Source organism: Pelobates fuscus, chromosome 3 (assembly GCF_036172605.1).
Source record: "Pelobates fuscus isolate aPelFus1 chromosome 3, aPelFus1.pri, whole genome shotgun sequence".
In the NCBI taxonomy this organism is placed as follows: domain Eukaryota; kingdom Metazoa; phylum Chordata; class Amphibia; order Anura; family Pelobatidae; genus Pelobates; species Pelobates fuscus.
The window spans coordinates 325,318,218-325,345,834 of NC_086319.1; the positions used below are offsets into that span (position 1 = coordinate 325,318,218).

A 27,617-nucleotide genomic window follows, 5' to 3' on the forward strand; every position below is an offset into this window, starting at 1 on the left:
CCATGGGCCTGGGCCTGGAGCTGCAGCTCCATCAGCCCCTATGTTAATCCGGCCCTGCCTTAACCCCTTAAGGACACATGACATGTGTGACATGTCATGATTCCCTTTTATTCAAGAGGTTTGGTCCTTAAGGGGTTAAAGGACCACTATAGTCACCAAACCACTTCAGCTTAATGAAGTGGTCTGGGTGCCTGGTCCAGCTAGGATTAACCCTTTATTCTATAAACATAGCAGTTTCAGAGAAACTGCTATGTTTATAATAGGGGTAATCCAGCCTCTAGTGGCTGTCTCATTGACAGCCGCTAGAGGTGCTTCCGCGCTTCTCACTGTGATTTTCACAGTGAGAAGACGCCAGCGTCCATAGGAAAGCATTGAGAATGCTTTCCTATGGACTGGCTGAATGCGCGCGCGGCTCGTGCCGCTGGCACTATAGTGGTCCTTTAAGCAATGAGTAGATTATTCCTCGTAAATGTCAATGATATATTTTGGTTTTTTTTTAGGAGTCTTTAAGAACGTGCTTACTTCTTTTCCAGTGCCATTACCACTGCCATGATCTGTCTCGTGCCAGTGGAATTACGCCAATATAACTTGGGTCCCTTCCCTCTCAGACAGGTCCTGCTTAGAGATACTTGCTAAGAAAAGTGCACTTTCCCTTTGACATATACGAATGGAGTGAAGTCTATCACTCCTTTCCTTTACTCTACAGGCAAAGGGTGACATGTGCTGACCAGTGGAATAACTTCAACAACTGCACTGTATGTACTGTAGTTACTGCGCGGAACAGATCCAAGGAGACCATGGGTTCTTCCACAGATATACTTGCACAGTAAGGTGCCATAGGTAACTATTAGGCATTACGCAAGATTACTCCTGTCCCCATCAGCAATCTATACTTAAGGCTGATGGCAGAATGTGGCAGCACAAGTTCTGCCCATTATCTTAGATTGCAACTTACAGGTGCCAAGCCAGTCTCTGATAAATTCCAATACAGTCAAAAAGAGCTTTTTCAGAAGGAGTCTATCTTCATGAAAAGCTCTAAAGTGACAGAGCAGCTTTAAATTCACTGCCAGTGCCAAATTAGTATAAACAGCTGTATTTACATACATTCCTTCTTTATGCTGTAAGAATGGCTGAAATGGACAAACAGGCGTGTGAGTGGGCTAAATGGATTAGGGACGCAAAGTATGTGGACGGGTTGAAAAGGTCACAACTTTATCATGGATCTTATACTGACCAAGTCACCATGTTTCGACCACTCCATCCCTGTGCCAGCCTTTATCTACATTACAAAAGGATTACAAGAGTATCATCTGGACCCCATGAATACTTTGCCTTCCACCATTCCATCACCATTATCTTGCTTTTACCAGCTTAGAAGTTTCTCATTCTGCAAAATCCAATATATAGGTTCTCTTCTTTGTATAAAAAGAAATAAATAGAATCAACCCAAAATAAGATTAAGATAACATATTTTTTCTTTAAGGACTAAGTTGTAAAATATGTGGGTTAGTGGTAAGAGAAAGACCTTTCCCGGCAATTTCGCTGTGTACTTCTGCTCTAGACACAAATATCTGTGCATACCTTGTGCATTGTTTACATTTCTCCGCCGTATACATAGTGGCCTCGTACAAACATCCACTAACTTCCATTGGATTTTTAGGATCTGATATCTTACATTACTCCAGCCTTCTGCCTTTCAGACGTTTCCATTTTATTGCTTTGTCTGTAACCAGTTCCTGTTTGGAATGCCAATTTTCCTTTTAAACTATTTTTAATCAGCAACATGTTGAAATGTTTCCTTTATAGAGAGGATGTTCAGCTGCTCCTTTAAATGCAGGCTTGTCTGACTTTTCTTTTAACCAACTGAGTCCCAGACATGTGATATACTACGCTACTGCACACTCATGTTGAAATGGTTAAACAGGTTTAACCATCAGATAATTAAAATGCTCATAAATTGTTTCTGTAGTTAAGTGCATTATTGCCAGCATACAATATCATAAGGGCAATCTAATTTCCAAATACTCCTAAATGCATTTTAACACTACAGAACATCATTACAGCTGTCTCCCACTTGGCTGGCTTAGCATCATAAGAAATTGCCCAGCAAAATGTCAGTAGTTAGCTGTTAGACCGTGTAGGTCGAAACGTTGTGATGGAGTGGGTTCAATAAAATTGCCTTGTTTGTACCTTGGAGTGCCTGGGCCTTTCTTCTATTTCAGTTATTCATCATTTGGTCTCTGGTACTGAGACTGTCCGAGTTGCACCCAGCTACATACTACTTAAAGGGACAGAGTGCAGTTACCATAGGTAGTTAGCCTAAAGTCACTGCTAAAGTAGATACATTTACGCAGAGGACATGATCCATACCTAACCTCATAAATATTAATTACCTGTAGTGAACAAAGAATAACACATGATTAGATCACTATAACCATGCGATAACAGCCTGAAGAATTTAAGACAATTAGTAGTACACTATTAAAGGGTTACTGTGACAAATGCTCCTTCCCACTTACATTTGCCACAGACTCCTGGAGGAGTGTAGAAGCCGGCCTCCTGCCCACCGACTATGGTCCAGGTCTGGGACACCATTTGGGGGTTATTATATATGTAGCGGGATAGAGGACCCAACTACACTGCATGGATCTGAGCGCTATTTGGAGAACTTGGGCGCTCAAATCAGAGCTATTTAATAATGTATTGTTTGTGGGGTCGCCTTGTGTTTTCCTTTAGACTGGGAGAGGGGAGTTTGGAGGGGAGAATGGCTACTGTTTTGCCCACACACAAAGAGAAACCAGGGACTGTCTTGCACCCTCTTGTCAGCAAGTCTATCTACTACAGCAAGGTTTGCTTCCGAGGTGTGCTCCTCATAGACCTCACCGTTCTTCCTGACCACTGTTGCAGTGCTACACCAACACATAATACCGTACTAAAGAGTCTTCTCAATCTCAAGATTCTGATTGGTTATGTCCCCTTAAAAGAATGAATGTCCCTTCCGGGGAAGAAGGGAAGGGCTTGCAAAGGCTACAGTGATAAGAACAGCAGCTTATAGAAACTCTTTTTAGATATGGTATCAAAGACTACATGTATAAATAAATGCACGCATGTATTAATGCATGTATTCATGCGGATTATCTCTACCAAACATTGATTTTGTTTTTAATTCGTGGTGTAGAGCAGCGGTTCCCAAACTGTGTGCCGGGCACACAGGGGAGCTAAAAGTTATTTACCCGGTGCTATCATTATACCTTGCTCTCCCCTGACGGCTCTGCAGGACCGGAGGGGATATCAGAGATATCCCTCTCCAGCCCACTAGCACTTTGCTAACAGCCCGCCGGGGAGGGAGGGAGAGAGGACCCGGGGGAGCTCCAACTTCCAGCTCCGCTGGGTTCTCGTCTCGTGAGCTGGGAGCATTGCCGCAGTTACCATAGCAACGCTCAAAATCTGGCGAGAGTGAACTCTAGCAGCTCTTGAGGCTGCTAGAGTTCACTGTCACCACTGGGACCACCAGGGCTTCCCCACCGGACCACCAGGGATTACAGGAAATGTCCCCACTCCCAGGCAAAGGTAAGCAGGGACGGGGAATATAATTTTTATTTTTAATTTAAAAAAAACAAAAACATTTATTAATTTGCCCTCCTAGCCCCATACACACACACTACCCCCGACCCCATACACACCACACATTATGCCCTATACACACACTATCCCCCAATACACACACACTGCCCCTCATACACACAATTAACACCCCATACACACAATTAACCCCCCCACCCCCACACACACACACACACACTCCCCCCCCCCATACACTCACACTGTATCCCTTGCAATCTTTAAGTTTGGATTCCAATATTGTTGAATGGGTAAGGCAGTGGCTGAGTGACAGGCAACAGAGGGTTGTAGTCAATGGAGTATATTTGAAGCTTGGGCTTGTCACCAGTGGGGTACCTCAGGGATCTGTACTTGGACCCATTCTCTTTAATATTTTACTAGTGATATTGCAGAAGGTCTTGATGGTAAGGTGTGTCTTTTTGCGGATGATACTAAGATATGTAACAGGGTTGATGTTCCAGGAGGAATAAGCCAGATGGCAAATGATTTAGGTAAACTAGAAAAATGGTCAGAGTTGTGGCAACTGACATTTAATGTGGATAAGTGCAAGATAATGCATCTTGGGCGTAGAAACCCAAGGGCAGAGTACAGAATATTTGATAGAGTCCTAACCTCAACATCTGAGGAAAGGGATTTAGGGGTGATTATTTCTGAGGACTTAAAGGTAGGCAGACAATGTAATAGAGCAGCAGGAAATGCTAGCAGAATGCTTGGTTGTATAGGGAGAGGTATTAGCAGTAGAAAGAGGGAAGTGCTCATGCCATTGTACAGAACACTGGTGAGACCTCACTTGGAGTACTGTACGCAGTACTGGAGACCATATCTTCAGAAGGATATTGATACCTTAGAGAGAGTTCAAAGAAGGGCTACTAAACTGGTTCATGGATTGCAGGATAAAACTTACCAGGAAAGGTTAAAGGATCTTAACATGTATAGCTTGGAGGAAAGACGAGACAGGGGGGATATGATAGAAACATTTAAATACATAAAGGGAATCAACACAGTAAAGGAGGAGACCATATTTAAAAGAAGAAAAACTACCACAACAAGAGGACAGTCTTAAATTAGAGGGACAAACTCACACACTGCACCCCACACACAACCTGCCCCCCCACACACACACTGTACCCCTCATGCACAAGCTGCCCCACATACAGACACACTGCACCCTGCACACGCACACACACACATATTGCACCACACATACACACACACACTACAGCCCCTATCCCGGCAGACCCCCGGTAAGTTGTCAAACTGTTCTTAAACAGTTTGACTACTTACCCCGGGAGGGCACTATGGCACTACTGGCACCATAACCACTACAACGTAATATAGTGGTTGTGGTGCCATGTTTAATTCTTTAAATAATCTACCAGTGCCCCTCCCAAGATTAGGGGCCAATGTATGCTGCAGCACTGTACATGATGTATACAACCTAGAAATTGTTTTGACTTGGGGTGCATGGAAAAATATTAAAATATTAAGGGTGCCTTGAACCTAAAATGTTTGGGAACCACTGGTGTAGAGTGTTCCTTTAAGTGCTTGGTGGTGGAGAGATTTGTTTGAAATATTTGTATTCAAAATCACAGTGCACAATCAAAGCAGTGGAAAAGCCACATGCGTATTAAAGGATTACATTGTGGAATTTAAGAAAGTTCAAGAGGGTACAATTTAAATTAAAAAAAAAGAATACAGAGGACTCTATTTGAGGTCAGAAGGTAAAGGGTTGTAAAAACCTGGACGAGCCATCTAGCTGATATGGTAAGAGTTGAAAATGCTATTAGAGTCATATAAAGCTGTTGTACAGAACGATGTCTGTAACAAAACTAAGTTATCAGCAACCGTTTTGCTCTAACATTCTTTATATCCTGGATTCTGGAATATAAAACAAACCATTTCAAAATCCAAAATACACCCCAGTGATATCCAATCGCTATATCTACCTGTTTGATTTCTATTGAAATAGGCACTCTTATAAAATCATAAAGATGACATACTCTTTACAGGTCAATCACTTCAGCAAGCTGAATATATAAGCTGTATATTTTTGGAGTGTTCATTTAATTCTCATCAGCCTCAGTCAGAATCTCACTGAGCATGATGGTAGTCGCAGTCCAGCAGAAGCAGGCAACACTCAATATAATGGGATATAAATTCCCAACCGAATGGCTTGTGGTTTTTTTTTACCTTCTGTTCTTTGCAACTAGGAAGAATAGAGGTCAAAAAAGAATAATATATTAGGTTTGTTTTTTTTATTAAGGAGCTACAGAGTTAATTTACATTAGTTAAAAACCATCACCTTTTGACTCTATATGTGTAACTCACAAGGTGTCTGGGGTCAGCATGTAGTGTGTGCTGACACCAGACGCAAAAGTTGTACAAAACTGATATTTCCATCCAGGAAGAGAATATTTCAGCTGGCTGACGGTGGACCCAGGGAGGCGGGTAATTATCTCCAGAATTAAACATTTATTTTAAAAACAAAAGCCTGAAGGAGAAGGGTCTTTGTAAGGGATTATGATGGTTAGAGTGACCTCTACAGCAGCCATATGGGAGGGTAACTATAAAGATTACAGTTAAAATTACCTTTCCCCAATAGCCAAATATTTTTGGTGAAACAGACAACCAGATGTCCTCTAGATACTGTCATGGTCAGTGAAAAGAATTCCATATTTGACAATAAACCCCAATCTAGTAAAATGTAACATTGTAATACTGATGTAACATGGCTCACACATAAAAATAAAATATTCAGTTAATCAGTAAATTGTGAATTGATGGAATTCATTGTGTAATTGATCATTTTAGGCCAAAATAGATAGACTAAAAAAAAATCTCAGTCAGCTACTTTCAACTATATTGGTTTTAAATTTCCAATTCCCAATGTAGTGAGTTTTGTTCACGGCAGTGTGATCATGGCATACCTCGGTGGACACAGTTTGGAGTTGCAGACTCTCGTCATTGCCGGTGGACGCATGGAGCTATCACAGAGGGTATTGTTGACAGTTTGCTTTGTCTGGACATTAAGGCATACGGCTATTGCTTCTTGCCTTCCTGGATTTTCAGAAAGGAAATACGAGTGTTACGGACAATTGCACACAAATTACCAAGCAGGAATTACATTTCAGTTTCAGCTAAAAACAATTAAAATCATTTGTCCCTGAGCTGATGTGACTTATTACTTCTAATCCCCCCAGCTCAGTTGCTCATTACTAGTAGTAGTACCTTAATCAGTTGTGATCTTATTTCTGTTTTTGGGGCTTAAATAAATTGCTGTAAGGTTTTTAGCAAACGCTACAATATTATTCCTGCTAAAATGATTTTACCGGTGCAGAAAATAATTATTCCCCATAATCAAATTAGTCACAGAAAACAACTTTGTTTTCACAGAGAAACTCCAGTTCATCAGTAGACCAGCCAGTACTTAGCGGAATATGTTCCATTCGGTCCAGCTCGTTCTTAACATCTTGTTTCAAGTTACGAAGCCGCTCATACATGACTAATGTGTTTTATGGTTATGGCCTCTCCTAGGTGACTGGCTCTAGCATTAATTATTTGAAGGTGGAATCCTGGGAATTTTTAAAATTAGTTTATGGAACAAACCCAAAAAGTTGGAACACAAAGTTATGATCAGTGAAACGTTGTTACTATCCCCTTTAACCAAATATAAAGAGAGCTGTAGTCTTCTATGATCTCCACTAGCACCTTCTGTTGTCTGCATTCTTCTTAAAACTGCCTAAGAGAAACAGAGGCTTCTTCCTTTTAAATCACATTGCAAGCACTATAACCACTACAGTGCGCTCTAGTAATTATGGTACCCGAAGTGTCCTGGCATTCCCCCAATGTTAGTAGTCAAACTTTTCCTTACCTGGGATCTGCCAGGTGTCAGTCACTGCCTCTCTAACATTTGGAAGTACTCAGCTATGAGTTAAACCAGATGGTGCGGGGCCCTGCAGAATTTAGCCCAGAAGAGCCAACATAAGTGACCAGCATCCAGCGGACACCAGATCAAAAGTAATTTGCACCAGGGCCCTCTTGGCACCATAATAACTACAGCGCGTTATAGTGCGTATGGTCTTTGAAGTGCTCCTTTAAGCGTGCTGAAACAAGACCAGCAAAAATAATTTTTAAACCACTGCCAATTCCTTTGCTAAATCTAGGCTTCATGCTAACATCTTTGCACCATCCACCCATGTGTCTGTGCATTGATTTCAAGGACATCTCAGAGAATGATATAAACGTAACAGTTCCGACAGATTATTCATCTTTCTGCTGTTCTAGACATAAAGATGAGTACTGACCACTACCAAATCCTTATAGTAGAATAATACAATGTATGCTTATTACTTAGCATCATGCCCGTACCATTTTTGTTTATTGACTGTTTCCCATGTCTCTTTCACATTATTAGTGCTTGATCTACACCCATTTTGTCTTGGTTACTGCATAACGTGTGTCTTTGCTTTTTTAATTCTTCGTATGTATCATTTAACAGAATTTTAAAAAAGAGGCACAAATCACTGTGGTTGTGCAATAGCAAATTTAAGTGTTTAGAAGTTAAAAGAAGATAAGTGACTTACCACCAGAGCAAGTGCTAGAACAGGATGTGAAACCAATATATTCCCAGTCGTAGATCCCGGTGGATTCCACATTTTCAGATGGAAGTTCTGGAGCTTGGTCCACATATTCTCCCGCACAGGGATGCACATTGCAAGGTCTTTCTGTAGTTGGTTTATCGTCCTCGCATTCTTCGTCTGGCAGATCCAGTTCGGTCTGAGTAAACGTCAGAAGGATACGGCATTTTACCTCCCGAACTTGTACACCGCGACCACAAGTAGCACTACAAGGAGACCAGGCTTCTGGAATGAACCTGTGGATCATACAGAATGCTTGTTTTCTTCCGTGAATATTTGTGCGCGTAATTTTATATAAACACAAACACACACACATATATATATATATATATATATATATATATATATAAGAGAAACCAATATATATAAAAACACAATATACAATACATGTTAAATGTTTCGGATCGTAGTAGTTCTAGCATGTCAAAAGAAAACAGCTGACTTGTTTATAACTAAAAGAACAAAATTCTATTATCTAATAAAATCGGCAATTCCACTCTATATATAAAAAAAGGGAACACAATATTTAATAGGAATATTACTCAAATACTGTATGAGCAGTATTTGAAATAATTAGATAATGAAAGTTTGAATACATTATCATAGGATTCATTGTAAAAAGAGAATTTTGCTTTTATAGAAAGGTAAAATGTATTCAGAACTGCTTCATTGTTCTCCATGGCACTTTGCAAATATCGTTGACTTTTCGGCTGTGTTTGCTACCTTATAACTAAATGTCCTGAAAATGTATATTTCTAATGTATCCAGCACTGCTTTTATTTTCATATATTATCCACAGTGTGCATGCAATGGGATCTACCCTGTGGTACCTAGTGGTTATTTATTGATTCTTGGCACAGAATTCATTACAGTGTTATCGTAGATGCTCTGCTTTTTGTTTTACTATATTTCAAATCTGACATTTATACATAAACACTTGTGACCGTATGACCCTCCAGAATGTGGATTTGTGCAGGCACAGACCTGTAACCAATTCATTTTATTTGATAGACTGTGTATTGTAGAAGGCCTGCTGATTAACATTCGCTCTAATCGGCTTCGGTTCTGAAGCTCCATCATACAAGTCTAGTGATTATGCCGCACGCGAACAAAATAGAGAAATAATACATAACATTGTTGAAATGCTGAAACCTGTACTCTATGTACTCTAACAAAGAAGGCCCTGGGGGGCAGCATTTAAAATCATGATGGGTTTCGACTGTCATCACATTCCACAACTAAAACCGAAAAAAAAAAAAAAGGTCAGACTCAATTTTTCTTGGCTCAGTTTTTCAAGCAAGTCATATTATATTCTGCCAAAAAAAAGCCCTCTGAATGTTCAGTATTAATATAAATGTAGGACACTAACAGTGGTAGACCGCAAAGGCCAAGGAATTTATCTTGCACGAGGCTGGTTTGGCAATACGTGTCCGAATTTTGGAATATAGCTGCACCGTTGTGTATACTACACACGCTCTCAGACAGAAAAGAATACGGTGAAGTGTGGCTTTGAAATGAAAGACCTATTCAATAACATTACCCACAACCCGACAGATCAAGGAAACTAACCACTCAACTAACTATTTGCAGGACCCAAATGAAGTAAAAAGCAGAAGCCTTCGAATGGTGGACTATTATTTTAAATTGTTTATATATTTTTCTTTCTTTTATTATTTGGACAAATTTGATTATTTTTCCACTTCTATTTGCTGTTTTATTGTTTCATTTTGTTTTTGTTTTTTGAGGTAGTAGGGATTAAGGGAACAGATATTGTTAAAAATCATGTTTGGCGTCACATTCTGTGTAACTTTATTGATGATTCCCATTCTGGCCACCAATAGCAGACCACCAGAGGTAACTACTTTTTTAATCTGACGTTGGTCTGCTTTGCCTTATAAAATTCACTTGGGAAATGCTTAAAATTAATGGGAATATTTTGCCCATTTGTGGTTATAGTGCTCACTAATACATCTGAGTGTGGCTATATTGATTCTCTGCCAACCACAACCAAAGCCCCATCAAAAGAAATAAAAAAAATATATAACCCAGTGTGTAGCACATCAAATTATTAAGGCTACTATTAGCAGAACACGTGTGTTCAGTGTTGGCATTAAAATCAGGGGGGTGTTTAGTGTCCATGTATTAATGCAGTAGTGGGGTGTTTAGTGTCTGTGTATTAATGCAGTGTGCTTGTCTGTAATGTTGTCACACATACACTGCCACAAAGATGCCCACAAGCATATATACACACAGACATACTACGAGAGACACACACACTTAGATTGGCACACATACACAGTAACACTGACACATAATGACATGCATGCAGAGATTCACACACATAGATACACATGTACCAATAATACAGTGACACACAAACACTGACACACATGCTCAGATACATAAACTGGCACACACAAACACTGACATGCAGATACATACTCTAACACGCACACTAAAACACATGCAGATACATACATTGACACACACACAAAAATAATTCTCCCCATTGAGATACATCTGTGTGAATAGCTGCTGATTGGTTGCAGCACAGAGGTTGTCGCACATAGGTACTTGCCTACTAATGCTTCACTTTGGAGAAGCATTCCATTGGCTGAAATCATCAGTGATGATGATCTCAGACAGTGAAGGCAAGACTGGCAAACCAGGTAAATTACTTTATTTTCTTAGTTCTGGGGGGTGGGAATCTAGCTAGGTATTCTAAAACTCTATATATGTTTGTATATCTAACATTATAGTGTTCATTTAACCAGAATTAAACAAACAAATGATAGGAACAGTTAGTAAAATTTGGATGAAAGTCTCATGTATGAAATAATTATTTTCTATTAAGGCTTACGCTCCTGGCTTCCTTTACTGTTTCTGAAGGAGATAGAAGAAAAACACACTCACGTTGGCTGATCTGATGCTGTTCTTGTTTCCTCCAGCTCCTGTGCTTGCTTGAGCCAAGGATGCTTAGCTTCCACTGGGAATTTTTCTAACAGACAAATGAAATAATAATAAATGCTTCTTGAGTTACACATCTTTCAAACATCCCCTGCATACCTCTGCAAAACTCTTTATTGTGCAAAAAGTACAAGCTAGTTACTCATATAAATAAACGTTTAAAAACATACCCCTTGGTTTTAAACATGGCACTGGAACAACACATTCTTCCTTTATGTGTGGTTTAAGCTGCGGGTTACATCCGCCTGTATGCTGTCCCCGATGGTCATTACACAACACCACTCTGTAGCGCAAGCCTCGACCACATGTCACTGTGCACTGTACAATAAAAGGAACAAAAAATGCCCATTAAAAATAGCTGGAGTTAAATTACAGTATGACGATCAGGATTTCACGCCTGGTATAAAATAATATCCATAGTCAATAAAGAAAATCTTACGTATTGCTGATTTCCTTAAACACCACAACAACTTTGCCCCATTGCTAGGGATATTCCAAGCAGTGGAAACCTGTGGGCAAATTCCCTGCCTGCCAGTCTTTGAGGTACATGGGGTTAAGTGGGCTGAGCTCAACATGTCATGAAGTGGTGTTTATCGTAAATCCAATTCCAGGTGTGAAATCGAATGCACTTTTGACTCAAAACTTCACTAGCTGCCACTGGCGCAGATAGTAATCTACACCTTACTCCCTTCTAAGGGTGGTGTAAATTCCTGTATCTAAGAGTCTGCCACCTAAAGCAGAGACATCTACAGTGAGGGAAAAAAAGTATTTGAATCTCTGCTGATTTTGAACGTTTGACCACTGACAAGAAATGATATGGTAGGTGTATCTTAACAGAATGAAGAAAAAAAAAATTCCAAACAAACGCATGTCAAAAAATGTATAAAATGATTTGCATGTCAATGAGTGAAATAAGTATTTCACCCCTTCGACTTAGTACTTGGTGGAAAAACCCTTGTTGGCAATCACAGAGGTCAGACGTTTCTTGTAGTTGGCCACTAGGTTTTCACACATCTCAGGAGGGATTTTGTCCCAGTCCTCTTTGCAGATCCTTTCCAAGTCATTAAGGTTTCAAGGCTGACATTTGGCAACTCGAACCTTCAGCTCCCTCCACAGATTTACTATGGGATTAAGGTCTGGAGACTGGCTAGGCCACTCCAGGACCTTAAAGTGCTTCTTCTTGAGCCACTCCTTGGTTGCTTTGGCTGTGTGTTGTGGGTCATTGTCATGCTGGAATACCCATCCACGACCGATTTTCAATGCCCTGGCTAAGGGAAGGAGGTTCTCACCCAAGTTTTGACGGTACATGGCCCCATCCATTGTCCCTTTGATGCTGTGCAGTTGTCCTGTCCCCTTAGCAGAAAAACACCCCAAAACATAATGTTTCCACCTCCATGTTTGACAGTAGGGATGGTGTTCTTGGGGTCATAGGCAGCATTCCTCCTCCTCCAAACACGGCGAGTTGAGTTGATGCCAAAGAGCTCGATTTTGGTCTTAGCTGACCACAGCATTTTCACCCAGTTCTCCTCTGAATCATTCAGATGTTTATTGGCAAACTTCAGACGGGCCTGTACATCGGCTTTCTTGAGCAGGGGGACCTTGCGGGCGCTGCTGGATTTTAGTCCTTCACGGCGTAGTGTGATACCAATTGTTTTCTTGGTTATTATGGTCCCAGCTGTGCTGAGATCATTAACAAGATCCTCCTGTGTAGTTCTGGGCTGATTCCTCACCGTTCTCATGATCCTTGAAACTCCATGAGGTAAGATCTTGCATGGAGCACCAGACCGAGTTAGACTGACAGTTATTTTGTGTTTCTTCCATGCGAATAATCACACCAACTGTTGTCACTTTCTCACCAAGCTGCTTGGCGATGGTCTTGTAGCCCATTCCAGCCTTGTGTAGGTCTACAATCTTGTCCCTGACATCCTCAGACAGCTCTTTGGTCTTGCCCATGGTGGAGGAGTTTGGAACCTGATTGATTGATTGCTTCTGTGGACAGGTGTCTTTTATACAGGTAACGAGTGGAGAGAAGGAGCACTCCCTTTAAGAGAGTGCTCCTAATCTCAGCTCATTCCCTGTATAAAAGACACCTGGGAGCCAGAAATCTTGCTGATTGATAGGGGATCAAATACTTATTTCACTCACTGACAAGCAAATCAATTTATAACTTTTTTCACATGCATTTTTCTGGATTTTTTCTTTGTTATTCTCTCTCTCACTATTATACACCTACCATCAAAATTATAGATTGATAATTTCTTTGTCAGTGGACAAACGTTTAAAATTAGCAGGAGATCAAATACTTTTTCCCCACACTGTAAATGGCTTTTTACTTTCGTCTGTAGAGTCGCAAACACCATGTGCACAACTGTGTTGGAACTTTCCATTCTTCCTCGCCGCACACAGTCTGGTTCACTAAATTTGCGATATTGTTCCTATTCACTTATTCAGCAGTTCCACTCATCCAAAGCAATGAGTGAAACTGCAGGTGGTGCATAAACTGCCTGTTTGATAAAATCATGTCAGATAGGAGTTTATGGGACAATGCCAGCGCATATTTTGGGTTATTTGTACGTTCACTGGAAAATAGGTAGTCATGCCCAAGGAGGATGGTGTGCATACAGGCTGACGCATGAGTCTAGTGCAATTCAGGAAATCCTATGTGAAGAGACAGTACAGGAGCCTTAATTCAGGACCGTCCTGCTTAATTGGTGATGTATGACAGCTACCATCTTGAACGGGATTTCAGTTTTTAAATAACAGTGTGTTTTTCTTTTCCAAATGTGAATTACATTTAATGAAAATGATTACTATTTTGTAGAGTTCTCCATTGGTTATATTGGTTACCTGTGACCACTCCATGGCCATCCATTTTGGACAGTCGAAGAGGTTGCAAGTCTGCATAATGGTGGGCTTAGGAGCATACATGCATTTCCACTCCTCCACCTGCAGGAGCTCCCCGTGCATTGTCTCCTCCACACACACAATACTCCTCCTCTGAATGCCTCCGCCACAGGAAACAGAGCACGCTGTCCAGGGATTGTGTTCCCAACTGAAATGAGATAAAAGACACAAATAAGATCTGTATTTGCACAGTGGAAACAAAAATAAACATAACTATCGCTAAAAACGTTTACAGTTTTACTTCCAATTGGAATTAAAGATACTCATACTGAGATGAATTTTATTTTTTTCCATTAATCTTGGATGTGTTTTCATTTATATAACACCATTTCACTATAAAATATAAATTTTATGTTCATAAGAAAGCAGCTCTCACAAGTATGTCTAAATACTGAAAACGTAAATTAGCGTACCACTCTGCAAATTACTTACACTGTAAAACAATACCTTAGTATTCATGTTATTTTACAACAACATTGTCTTTAGTATATATAACAGTTCCTCTCCAATAATGACCATAATTGTCTCTAATATTATTAACTATCCAGGCCACAAAGTCCACCAGAATTTCACTCTGTCCAGATCCTTACAATTTCCTATATTTTACAGTTTTTAGTCACAGTAATTTGTTTTATAATTTGGTCAACTTAAATTGAGGAAGAGAGCTGGAAACTGTGACAAAACTATAGGAATAATGAATTCTATGGGAGATTTTTGGGGGAATGTTTTAACTTAAAAAATACTTTAAAAATGTTCAACAGGACAAAGAAAAAAATCATAATTGTTCAATGTTCAAAACTTTCTATTTTATGTGAGCATTAAATACCAGTTTATGCATCACTGATTGATTAGTGATATCGGTCAATTAAGAAAATAATTACAGTCATAACTCTATAGCTCTATCACAGCTATTCTAAGATCACTGAAAACCAACAGACATTTCTAATTAATAAAATTGGTATTAAGATTCCAGATATAATGTTTGCCTTCAAACAAAAACAAGAGGTAATATACTCCTATAAATATGGCCAATTACAAATGGCTTTTCAAATAAAATAGCAGGAGGGTTACTGAAAATTATACTGGGTGTTAGTAAAATCCATTTAACAAAATTAAATCAAGTGTTTGAGGCAAAGAAATCCACAATAATAAAAAATTATCGATGTATTTTAGCGTGTAGGATAAATCAATTATTTTTCAGGAATGGACTAAACTTTTAACACACATGATGTGTACACATGCAAAAAGTCATAACAGACATTTAAAGGGACACTATAGTCATCAAAACAACTTTAGCTTAATGAGGCAGTTTTGGTGTATAAATTATGTTCCTGCAGTCTCACTGCTCAATTCTCTGCATTTTTGGAGTTAAATCACTTTGTTTATTAAGCCCTAGGCACACCTCCCTGCATGTGACTTGCACAGCCTTTCTAAACACTTCCTGTAAATAGTCATCTAACGTTTACACTTCCTTTATTGCTAACTCCTGCTCTGTTAATAGCTTGCTAGCCCCTACAGGAGACTCCTGTGTGTAATTAAAGTTACATTTACAGAGCAGGTGATATACATTTTTACAATAGGTTACATCTGAGTGAAAATGAAATCATTTTGTTTTCATGCAGGCTGTGACAATTACAGCCAGGGAGGGTGTGGCTAAGGCTGCATAAACAGAAACAAAAGTGATTTGACTTCTAAATGGCAGATAATTGAGTGAGACTTCAAATGTATAATCTATACACAAGATACACATTTTTACAGAAAACAAACAAACAAACAAAAAAAAACACTGTCAAGTAGCAATTTCACCATCTGAAAGTGCCTGCATTGTCAAAACTAGAAAATTAGAAAATCACATGCATTTATTACCCTTGTAAGCTTTTGAAATGCTTACAACACATTTTTAACAGGCTGACATTTAAAGGGTTAAACGCTAGTCAACTCTAAAAGCATTACGTAAGCAGTGGCAACAAACCGTGCTAATATTTTTGAGGAAATAAGGATTATTTCATTCCACAAATAAATCACTGCTATCAATGTTTTATAAAGGCACGTAACATGCTTGGAAAGCATGGTATAAACCAGGCCCGGACTGGCCATCGGGCATACCGGGCAAATGCCCGGTGGGCCGCGATGGCCGAGGCCGGCAGGGGAGATCACAGGATCTCCCCTGCCAGCCCCTGCAGGGCCAGCGCTACCCGAGCGCCGTCCCCGCTGTGTCTCTCCATGGGCCGGTAGGGAGATCAAAGATCTCCCTCACCGGCCCAGAGACACTGAGATGCGGCCGCCAGCAGGAGAGGGAAGGAGGGAGGCAGGAGAGAACACCGGCGGAGCTCTAGCCAGCAGCTCCGCCGGGTCCTCTCGCGAGGTCTGAGCGTTGCCGCGGTTACCGCGGCAACGCTCAGATCTCGCGAGAGTGAACTCTAGCCTCCAGGCTAGAGTTCACTCTCACCACTAGGACCACCAGGGAAAGAAGCTGCAGTAAGGATCCCCCCTCCCAGGCCTGATGTAAGAAGGGAGGGGGGATATTAAGCAATCTGCCCCACCTCCACTAGGACCACCAGGGATCAGGCACCCCCCCATGGAAACCCGGCTTCCCACCCCCTAAAGGTAAGAAGGAGGGGAGGGGGGGGGGAGGGTAATTAATATAACTTTTTTTTTTGTATTATTAATAAAAAAAATATAAAAATTTAAATACAAAATACACTCACACTAACAGCCCCCCCAGACACACACAGCACCCCCAGACACACACACAGCACTCCCAGACACACACAAACAGCACTCCCAGACACACACACACAGCACTCCCAGACACACACAGCACCCCCAGACACACACAGCACTCCCAGACACACACCGCACCCCCAGACACACACAGCACTCCCAGACACACACCGCACCCCCAGACACACACCGCACCCCCAGACACACACAGCACCCAGAAACACACAGCACTCCCAGACACACACAGCACCCCCAGACACACACAGCACCCCCAGACACACACAGCACCCCCAGACACACACAGCGCACCCCCAGACACACACAGCGCACCCCCAGACACACACAGCACTCAGACACACAGCAAACAGCACCTTCAGACACACACAGCACCCTCACTCACACACAGCACCCTCATACAGACAGCATCCTCGCAGCACACTCCCACACATATACAGCACACACACACATATATATATTTTTTTTATATATAATATATATTTATATATATATATATATATATATATATATATATATATATATATATTTATATAATATATAAAATAACCCTCAGTGAGTTAACGAAGAAAATTAGAAACCTAGAATGTGACGGCAGAAAAAAACACCCTCACACACAGCTCCCCTCTTACATACATACACACACACACTGCGCCCCTCACACATACAATACGTCCAAATATAAATATATACACATATATATATATATATACACACACACACACACTACAGCACCCCTCACACTGCACCACTACATACATTACGCTCCAGATAAACGCTAGATCCCTTACCCTATATGCACTTTTAATCCTCTACACACACACACACACACACACACACACACACAATCTCCTATACACACACTACATTCCTTGTCAGCAAACACATACAACATTCTCTAAACACACCCTCTCTACAACCCCTACACACACTACGTCACCTATACACACACACTACAGCCTGTATGCACACACTCGCTACATCCCCTATAACACTATGCCCCCTAGCCACACATATTACACCACAAACACAAATGAAATTGACCTATTTACACAATACCACACCACACTCTACACACACGCAATCCCACAAGCAGGCTCCAAACACATGCACCATGCACTTTATTGGCCCTTTTGTCCTCTGGTATCCCACTTGTGGAGAAACCAGAGACAATTTAAAAGCAAACACAGCGCAAGCATGTTTTAAATTAAATTTGCTTGCGCTGCGCAGAACAAATTCAGCGCCTTTTTCTAATGCCAGAGCTCTTCAGTGGGCTCTGCGCATTGAACTAACATGCTCACTTTGAGAGGGGGGCATGCTTGTCATTAGTGATGACAAAACACACCCTCTCTGGCCCCGCCCCCTTCTTAGGGGGCCGCTCTGATTGAAAAATGCCCGGGCCTAATTTTTTTCCCAGTCCGGCCCTGGTATAAACATATCTGTATCAGCACATAAACTATGCTGCTCCTCAACATGTGTACATTGTCAAAACGTTTAACCCCTTAAGTCTGGAGGGCGTACTATTACGTCCTTTTAAAAGCGGCTCTAAACGCCGCCGGACGTAATAGTACGCCCTCCGTTTTTTAGTAACTTACCCGGTCGCTGGCGGTCCCACGCCGGCGATCGCGGTTCGGGGGACTCCCAGGGAGCCCCCCGCGGCACGTCCGCCCTCCAGGAGCCCTCCCGGCCATGTGAGAGTGAGGTCCTTGCGAGGACCTCACAATCACATGGCCGGTATAGCTGCCTGCTGCATTGCCAGCAGGGGGACCAACTGTAATGACAGTTGGTCCCCCTGCTGGCTGAAAATCAAATAAAAAATGTTTAAAACAGTGTAAAAATAAATAAATTATATACTTAGATCATATATATATATTATATATATATGATCTAAGTATATATATACACATATACACACATACACATACACCGTCTAGGTGTATTTTAATATTAATATATATATAATTATATATATATATTAATATCAAATTACACGTAGACTGATACTGATTAAATATATATATAATTATTGTTATATATATATTTATAAATAATATAAAAAAAATTAATATGTAAATACGTAAAAAAATAAAATAAAAAAAATAATTAAAAATAAAATATTAAAAAATATATAGATGTGTTTTATTTCGTTCTAACTGTATTCTGATATTAATATATATATATTTATATCAAAATACACTTATAACGAAATAATATATATATCTATATACATAAATATATACGTATATATCACTATATATATACCTATATATAAATAAAAATATTAAAAAAAAAATATATATATATATACGTATATATACACATATGTATATATATACATATATTAATTCTACACATATATTTATGTAATAATTTTACATAATTAGGTATCCTAATTAATTACAATTAGCGGGACCTGCCTGACCACCCATGCCGAAAGTATAGGGAATTTAATTTGCTAGCACTATATTTAACCCTATGACTTTCCAAGACACCATAAAACCTGTACATGGGGGGTACTGTTTTACTCGGGAGACTTCGCTGAACACAAATATTAGTGTTTCAAAACAGTAAAATGTATTACAACCATGATATCGCCAGTAAAAGTGACGTTTTTTGCATTTTTCACGCACAAACAGCACTTACAGGGACGATATTATTGCTGCAATACTTTTTACTGTTTTGAAACACAAATATTTGTGTTCAGCGAAGTCTCCTGAGTACAACAGTACCCCTCATGTACAGGTTTTATGGTGTTTTCAAAAATTACAGCGTCAAATATAAGGCTTGTGTTTAATTTTTTTCACATTAAAATTCGCCAGATTGCTTACGTTGCCTTTATGACCCTATGGTAGCCCAAGAATGAAAATTACCCCTATGATGGCATACCATTTGCAATAGTAGACAACCAAAGGTATTGCAAATGGGGTATGTCCAGTATTTTTTAGTAGCCACTTAGTCACAAACACTGGCCAAAATTGGCATTTTTTGCATTTTTCACACACAAACAAATACAAACGCTAACTTTGGCCAGTGTTTGTGACCAAATGGCTACTAAAAAAGACTGGACATCGCTTATTTGCAATACCTTGGGTCGTCTACTATTGCAAATGGTATGCCATTATGGGTGTAAATTTATTTCCTGGGCTACTATACAGTCTCAAAGGCAACGTAACCAATCTGGCGAATTTCAATTTCAAATGTAACACGCTATATTTGACCCTGTAACTTCCCAAAACACCATAAAACCTGTACATAGGGGGTACTGTTTTACACGTGAGACTTTGCTGAATACAAATATGTGTATTTTATTGCAGTAAAAGCAAACAGTATTATGACATTGACAGTTAAAATGTCATGAAGAACGAAAAAAATCAAAAAAAATCTTATTTTCTCCCATTTTTTTCATATTAAATTATGTTTCATAGCTAAATATTTGATATTAAATGAAAGCCCTGTTTCCCCTGAATAAAATGATATATAATAAGGGGGGGTGCATTTAATATGAAAGAGGTGAATTACGGTTGGACAGACATATAGTGCAAATGCCAGGTTTTGTTTACGTTTTGTTTCGTTCACAACTTGTACATTTGGCTGCGGTGTTAAGGGGTTAAAGAATAAAATAAAAAAAACCACATACGAGATTTCACAGAACCAGAGCTTTTCAATTGATGGTTCACTAGTATAAACTGACCTTTCCTTTTAGCTGTTGAAAATATTTAGGAAGGGAAATTAAAGGGACACTATAGTCACCAGAACAACTAAATTTTTTCAGAGAAAATGCAGTGTTTACATTAAGTCCTATGGACACCTCCACTGTCCACTCCTCAGATGGCTACTGGAGGTGCTTCCTGGGGCAGTGCTGCACAGTGAGGTAAGCACTGGAAATAAGGTAATTTTTTTTTTAATTCTTTATTTTTCATGTGGAATGAAAGTACATGTGTATGGCCATAATAGCCACTATACATCAAACAATATCAGTGCACATTAAGTACAGAGCATTGCAAGATTCTATTCACACACATTGTAAGATTCTATTCACACACTTTTCTTACAATAGGTCGCAATGTTATAATGAGTTAATTGAGATGTAAAAACTGTTCGAGTAAAAGACACCCATCTAATTAGATCACCACGAGCATTGTGAGGCCATGAGTGGAGGGGAAAGGGCGGTTTCGGCTAAGTCTGACAACTGTTTCTGGTCCCCTTTCATGTCTCTCGAGGTTATGGGTGTATGATGTGTCTCGTGGCCTCAATGTGTGTGGACGGGAAGTGGGTTGTGATGGTTGCGGGGTTGCTCTGTGAGTCCCCCTATCGTGGCTAGGTCCGTTCCCCTGTCGATTCAAATTGTGGTTACTGGTGTACACCAGTGTGTGTGGTGTTCTGGGAGTCATAGGGTGTTGTTTTGTCATAGGAGCGTCTGCGTTTGCACGCTGGTCAGTTTTGCAACTGTCAGAGGTTTGGGTCTAGGTGTATGGAAGTCGCAGTGATGTGTCTGGATCAAGCCGTGCTCATGGGTCGTCAGGCGTGATACCAGTCAGGGTTACAGGATTACTAGGTCGGCACTGCTGTCATTTCCCTTTAACCCCAGGGAAGGGGGGGGGGGTGTCACCGGAGCAGTAATAATTGGCTCCATTGGGCCTTTTTCCCACTGCAATAGCCGTTGGGGTAAGAAAAACTATATGTAAAGTGAGGAACAATGTTAACAACACAAAATATTTAAACCAAAGCCTAAGAGGCTGTATGCAGAGAGAGAGAGTTCAGGTTTTGGTGCCCCTGCTTGGTCCGGTTGTGGTGGTTAGGTCTACGTCTGTTGTCCCCGGCTGGTGGTCTAGCCGTGTTGTTGGGGCCAGTGCAAGGTTCAGGAGTCCTAGGGCAGTCATCAACACTGGGCCCTTCGTATGGTCAGTGGCTTTGTAGTGCTTGTTGTCCTTAGTGATCCACAGGGTCCCTGGGGTTGACCACCTACAGGCAATTCCTGCCGCTTGGAGTTGTTTGGGGATTGGGTGCATACTCTTGTGCCATAACAGTGTGGCCCTGCTTAAGTCCTGAAAGAAGGAGAGTTTGCAATCTTCAAATTCGAAAGGGGTCTTTCCTTGTATAGCTACCATTAGCCCCAGTTTGTCAGACATTGATTAGCATGTTAGTATTATGTCTCGTGGAGCTGAGGTGGGTGCCTGTGAGGATTTGGCTATCCTGTAAACCCCGTCGAATTGAAAAGTCTTAGTTTGTCTGGTTGGTAGGAGTGCGGCCACGAGGCGCCTGGTGAAGTGTGTCAATTCCTCCAGCGCCACTGACTCAGGTACCCCTCTAATCTTGTGAATAAAAAAGGAGAGGGAACCGCGCCCTAAGCAATATAATATGTACAAATGGTATACGTACACAGATGTTGTAGTGATGGTCTCTATACAATTGACCTCAAAGTAAAACAAACATAAAGAATAATAGTGCAGTACAATAAGTATAGTAGATATGTGAATGAGTTCTTTAGTGAATGCACACTCACATTTAACAGAGCTAACTCAGAGCTCAGCTGTTATTTCGCGTTGACGGAACAATCCCAGTCTTAGGATATATATAGGCTTCTTATAAGTCTCCAGTAGATGATATGTGGAGAAAATATAGAGAACCCAAATAGTGCAATATATATTGGTAAAAAAAATATAAAATAACAGAATAAAACGGCTTACTCACATTTGCTAGAGCAAACCTTGCTCTAGTCGATACGGCATAGGTGGTATAATCCCCACCAAGGAGTATGATGGTAACCAGAAAGTAAAGGAGTTGGAGTCCAGAGTGATAGGAATAATACAATTATACTATTTAATAAACAACAAAAATAATAAAATGCTGAATAAAAAATCACTCTAAAAGTCCACTTAACGCGTTTCACCTATAGAGGCTTCTTTAGAAGTGTAGATGAAGTCCTGGTGCCATCTGTTTTTACAAGGAGTTCGTTAGGGCTAATTGTTTCCTGATGTGTGGTAGGGGTTATTTCCTGTTTCCTGTATCCATCGGTGACGCGTATGCGTCATACCGGAAGTGACGCGGCGCTCTAGTCTTCAGATTTAGTGCAGGGGTTGCTTCCTGTATGTTGTGGGGTGTTTTGGGGTGGTTTTTGGGACCTGCGCCCCATCTCACCTGTGCTCAGCTCGCTGGGGTGCCAGTTCTCCAGGTCTGTGATGTTCCAGGGCCAGTATTTTCTGGCTGTGGTCTGCGACCTCCCCCCAGCCGGTAGACCTTGGAGCCTCGGCATCTAGTTTTGGAGCCGGGCGTTCGGAAAAACGGCATCAGCGGTAGCAGTGGGGTCCTCCGGGCTCCGTAGCGGATTGTGTGGCCCAGGATTAGTGCTGGGTGTCCCCGATTGTGCCAGATTGCGGTGAGTTATACCGGAGCTCCGGGAGTCTGCGTCTGCTCCAGTCCGGTGTTAGGCTCCACCCCCTTCAAAATAAGGTAAGTTGTATTACCTTTTAAGGGGACTGAGGGGCAAGCCACCTAAATGGTGGTTTTAACACTATCGGATCAGGAATACCTGTTTGTGTTCCTGACCCTATAATGTTCCTTTAAAGAGTAAGAGTAACAGTCTGTCCTGTAACCTTATCTATATGGGGTTATTCACTTAACAGACAAAATCTTTAAAAATAACTGAATTCAGACCATGCAAGCGATTGATGATTTGAAATACTATTTGCCCACTGGCAGCACTAGCAGCAAGCAGGCAACTAGTTAAATAGCTCTTGGAGGCACGTGGGTAAATTATGCAGTGGCTGGCCAGTGCTTGCTAGCCGAGCCACTACATAAAAAAAAGTTAAAATAAATAAATAGCCTATGGAAGTCAATAAGACTTCCATATTATTATAAACCACCATATGCCAGGAGGGAGCATATCTACTTAATATTGAAAACAAAATATTTAATAAAAAAATGACATATTTAAAACTAGAAAGACCCCACCCCATGAAATAACTGTGGTGGTATATAGATTTTAAAATACGTAATGGTAATTTACCCTCATCAGTGCCACACGAGCAAACATCACTTTGGAACTGGATGGCATAAACATGGCTGCCCCAAGAGTACTAGTAAGATACTTTTCTGAACTGTTGCTCAAAACTATCCAGGATTGTAACTAACTTAATTGGTTTTTAGTTTTTTACCAAAGCCATTTCAACATTTTCTGACATCTACATGGCATGAATATTACACAAATAAAGAATTTACATTTTTTTTTCTTTTTTAAGGCAGCTGTTTAGTTTAAAGAATAAAAAATGTATAACATCAAAATAAGGATACGATAAAAGCTTTGGCATAATGCTAAAAGATATCACTTACGTCAAAGACAGCAAAGAATGTTTTCATTAGAACATACCGTGGGAGAGGCTGGAAATGGTCGTAGGGCATAATTTCCTTAAATCCGTCGCTGTGAGTAAGCAAAGAAACATTTTCGTTACTATTTCAAAATGGTAAGATTCCAATGCCTAACGTAGCCATCTTAATTAATCTATCTATCTATCTATCTATCTATCTATATATATATATATATATTTTAATTAAAAAAGATCTGCACATAATTTGCAATCTGCTTATTAACCTCAGGGTGGCACTTGTTATATCTGGCAAGCTTAGTTAGACATTTTGTCTTTCAGTAAAATGAGCACATCTCCAATCAGGAGCATCCTTAAAAATGTTAGAGGAAAAAAAAATAAACTTAATTTAATAGTAATATATAGGAAAATACTCGTAATACTTGCAATACCTGCAATTGAACAGTATTGACACATACCTGAAGGCACACAGCTCATGTTACCACTCCATAGCTCTTTAATTATCATTGTCAATTTGCGCTACATGCGAATAGGACATACAGAGCTATAATGTGAAGTGTATGTTCTACGGCTTGAAAATATATTCCCAACCCTGACGTAATATTTAGGAAGCTGTGCATAAATAAATGTGTACAATGCTGTGGCCTGTATCCAGCCAACTTTCTATCCAAGTGCATTAGCATCCAAGTGCATTAGTCTATTTTTCACACCTGTGCTGTGATTTTCTTTATCCTATTAGTGTTCTGTATTACTCTGTAAATATTGGAATGGTGAATTCTTTTTTTTTTTTTTTTTTTTTTAAGTGTCTGTCTTCTAGAAAAAAAAAGTTATTATTCAAAGTATTATTGGAGCTAAAAACTTTTTTGAATAGTTTCTGCTTACTGCTATCTCTTTTATGGAGTCCCAAAAAAGCATCAATTGCCAGATAATGTTGTTTGTGGTCACATAACTAATCTGTGGCTTGGGATAAAGACAGAATGCCATCTTCCTGCCCAAAGCAACATGTTCTCCACTGGGACTCTGAGACATATGTGCGTTTAAAAGTAATAAGTGACTTAACAGTTTGGCTTGAAATGCTATATGAAAGAACATAACGGCTAGAAGAATAAAGGAAAGCAAAACTGGATAGAACGTGTAAACAATACTTTGGACAAAAGCGTTTAAAGCAAATGGGACAGTTTATGTGAGGCAGGCAGCTTCTAACCGCAATCCAATTCAGTTCAAGGGTTTTTGAGTCAAAGACGCACGTTCATTAACAGGCGGTTTAACTAGGAAGTCTGTATTTAATGCACCGTCACTCCATGTCCATGCACTGTTGGTGCATGTTGAGACATGTTTATGGAAAGTCGTACAACTAAAACATAAGCAACATTCAGTTGCTCAATCTCACAACTCCAGTTTCAGATTTCACAGCACCAATAGACCTTGCATGTGTTAAGATAGTGTGCATAGGGCATAAAGTGAATTAGCCTGTAGGCACTCTCTACCATTATTTTTGTTAGTATTCTAATTCATTTTTCAATAAAGAACACTCTTATATAGGAATTGTATTTTGTTTTTTTGTTTTTAATTTGGATTGTACAAGAAACCAGGAAAGAGCTATTGGTCATCAGAAATCTGGTACTGAACTTGTGAGGTTGATCCACTAAATGTTGTTCATGGATGGACATTCCTTGAGGAACACTACCTGGTTCACACAACTTAAAAAGTAGATTTATTTGCTGTGTATCCTACTGCCAGTCTAGGTGGCCACATACTAACTTAAACACGAGTAACAGCTTATTGATTCAAAGGGAATTAGATTTTTGTTTCGAAGTCAAGGAGGTTTTTTTTATTCACCTTTTTTTTGTGGCTCAGATTTTTATGGCTGCAGATGGGGGTGCTGCTTAGTTTTGAATCAACAAAAACAAATTTGTATAAGGTTGAGCTTGATGCACTTGAGCCTTGTTCGCTTCCATTTTGCTGGAAGGGAGTTGGACACATTATTTTATAAAGCTTATCCATGTTTCTGCATAAGCCTTGAAGAGTTGCACCAAACTTTTCTACTTCTGTTCGGCAAACATTTGTCATTCTGCTAATGTTTTGCCCTTGAACTTCATATTATTTATGTAGTTTGTGCAGAAGGAGACTATAGATGTTTCAGATGAAAACCACCTACCTCCTATCAATTGGCTTTTAATTACTCTCTACCATTCCTCAACTGCAAATCGTTTACTACTGTATGATTTAAAAATGAACAACATTCGGTTTGAGGTCAGAAAAGAAAACACACTCCCATTCCAAATGTTGTAAACCTATCCTTACAAGAATTTTAACCCACTTCCTCTCGCCATCTGACACATACTCCCTTCTGTCCACAGAGAGGAAATCACTCCTTGTGCAAAGTATGACGACAGGTGGAGAAAATGACATTGACAAATCTCAAGTCATCTCAGTAGAAGTCTTGGTCTTTGGCAGTTTATACAACATCTGTTCTGGCAGAGGTAATACACATTCTATAGTACAGACGAAAGAACAGTCCATCTGTTCAACTATTACTAAACTAATCATTCATTTTGAATTCTAATTAAAAGGATTAGGACTTGATTTTACAAAGCATCCATGCATGTTTCCCCACAGACAACAATGTCCAGAGCAGGGTGGTCTTACTCCGTTGCTTTTAGAATTCCTATGAAAGTTCTATCTAGGTATTACATTTGCTCAGGTTAGCTCCATGTGTTACAAACATATGCAAAACAATGTCTAACAGTAATTTAAGGAAATGCAACATTTAGATACAGGAAGTGGAAAAGGACAGGAGTGTTTCCGAAGATAAAGCTGTACTATGCCACTCCTCCCGGTGTTTCATATCCATTTGCTCGAATTTAGTTCAATAATAACCTAGACAACGTGATAAACTACAGTTTATATATTTTTCATTTTATTAGACTTTTCCAAAGTCACACGCTTTGTTATAATCAGTAACAGCACAGAGGAGCAATATGATGTTCCTGTAGCGTGAGGGATACATAGATGAAACAGTTAATTTACAAACCTGGAAGGACAGGGATCCATGCTACATTCCTTCAGTTTGGGCTTTGGCTTCTTGTTTTCAGGATAATAATGACAGTAATGGTCAGGAACAGTGCGGTTTAATCGAATGTCAATACATTCGGCTGAATTCAACTGGTATCCTGGAAAGCAAGACATACGGAAAAATAATGAGTAGTTTGAGAAATCAACACATTGCAATTTCTAATTTAGTATAATAAATTTGTGCATGCAGGAAAACCTGCTTAAGGGCTTGAGTCCTATTCTGGATCGATTTTAAGATCTCTACAAATTGTAACAAATCTATTGTGAGGATAAGTCAAGGTTATATGTTTGGAGAAGGCTTGCCTTTCAGAGTCTGCAACTTAGGTCACAAAATACAAGAAAGTTGTTTTTG

General features: G+C 40.0%; 1 protein-coding gene across 3 annotated transcripts in view; it reads right to left on the reverse strand.

The window, feature by feature from the left end:
* ADAMTSL3 (ADAMTS like 3) overlaps nucleotides 1–27,617 on the reverse strand; it is a 449,463-nt gene that overhangs the window by 85,952 nt on the left and 335,894 nt on the right. For 2 of the 3 annotated variants that reach the window (XM_063448975.1, XM_063448976.1), the window contains exons 11-17: nucleotides 27,225–27,363; nucleotides 24,235–24,285; nucleotides 14,073–14,277; nucleotides 11,396–11,543; nucleotides 11,172–11,256; nucleotides 8,205–8,494; nucleotides 6,549–6,678 (exon numbers count right to left, since the gene is read on the reverse strand). In XM_063448975.1, coding sequence (XP_063305045.1) covers nucleotides 6,549–6,678; nucleotides 8,205–8,494; nucleotides 11,172–11,256; nucleotides 11,396–11,543; nucleotides 14,073–14,277; nucleotides 24,235–24,285; nucleotides 27,225–27,363 — 1,048 coding nt within the window. Of the gene's footprint in view, nucleotides 1–6,548; nucleotides 6,679–8,204; nucleotides 8,495–11,167; nucleotides 11,257–11,395; nucleotides 11,544–14,072; nucleotides 14,278–24,234; nucleotides 24,286–27,224; nucleotides 27,364–27,617 lie in introns of those variants that run through there. The other variant, XM_063448977.1, reaches the window with a different exon arrangement.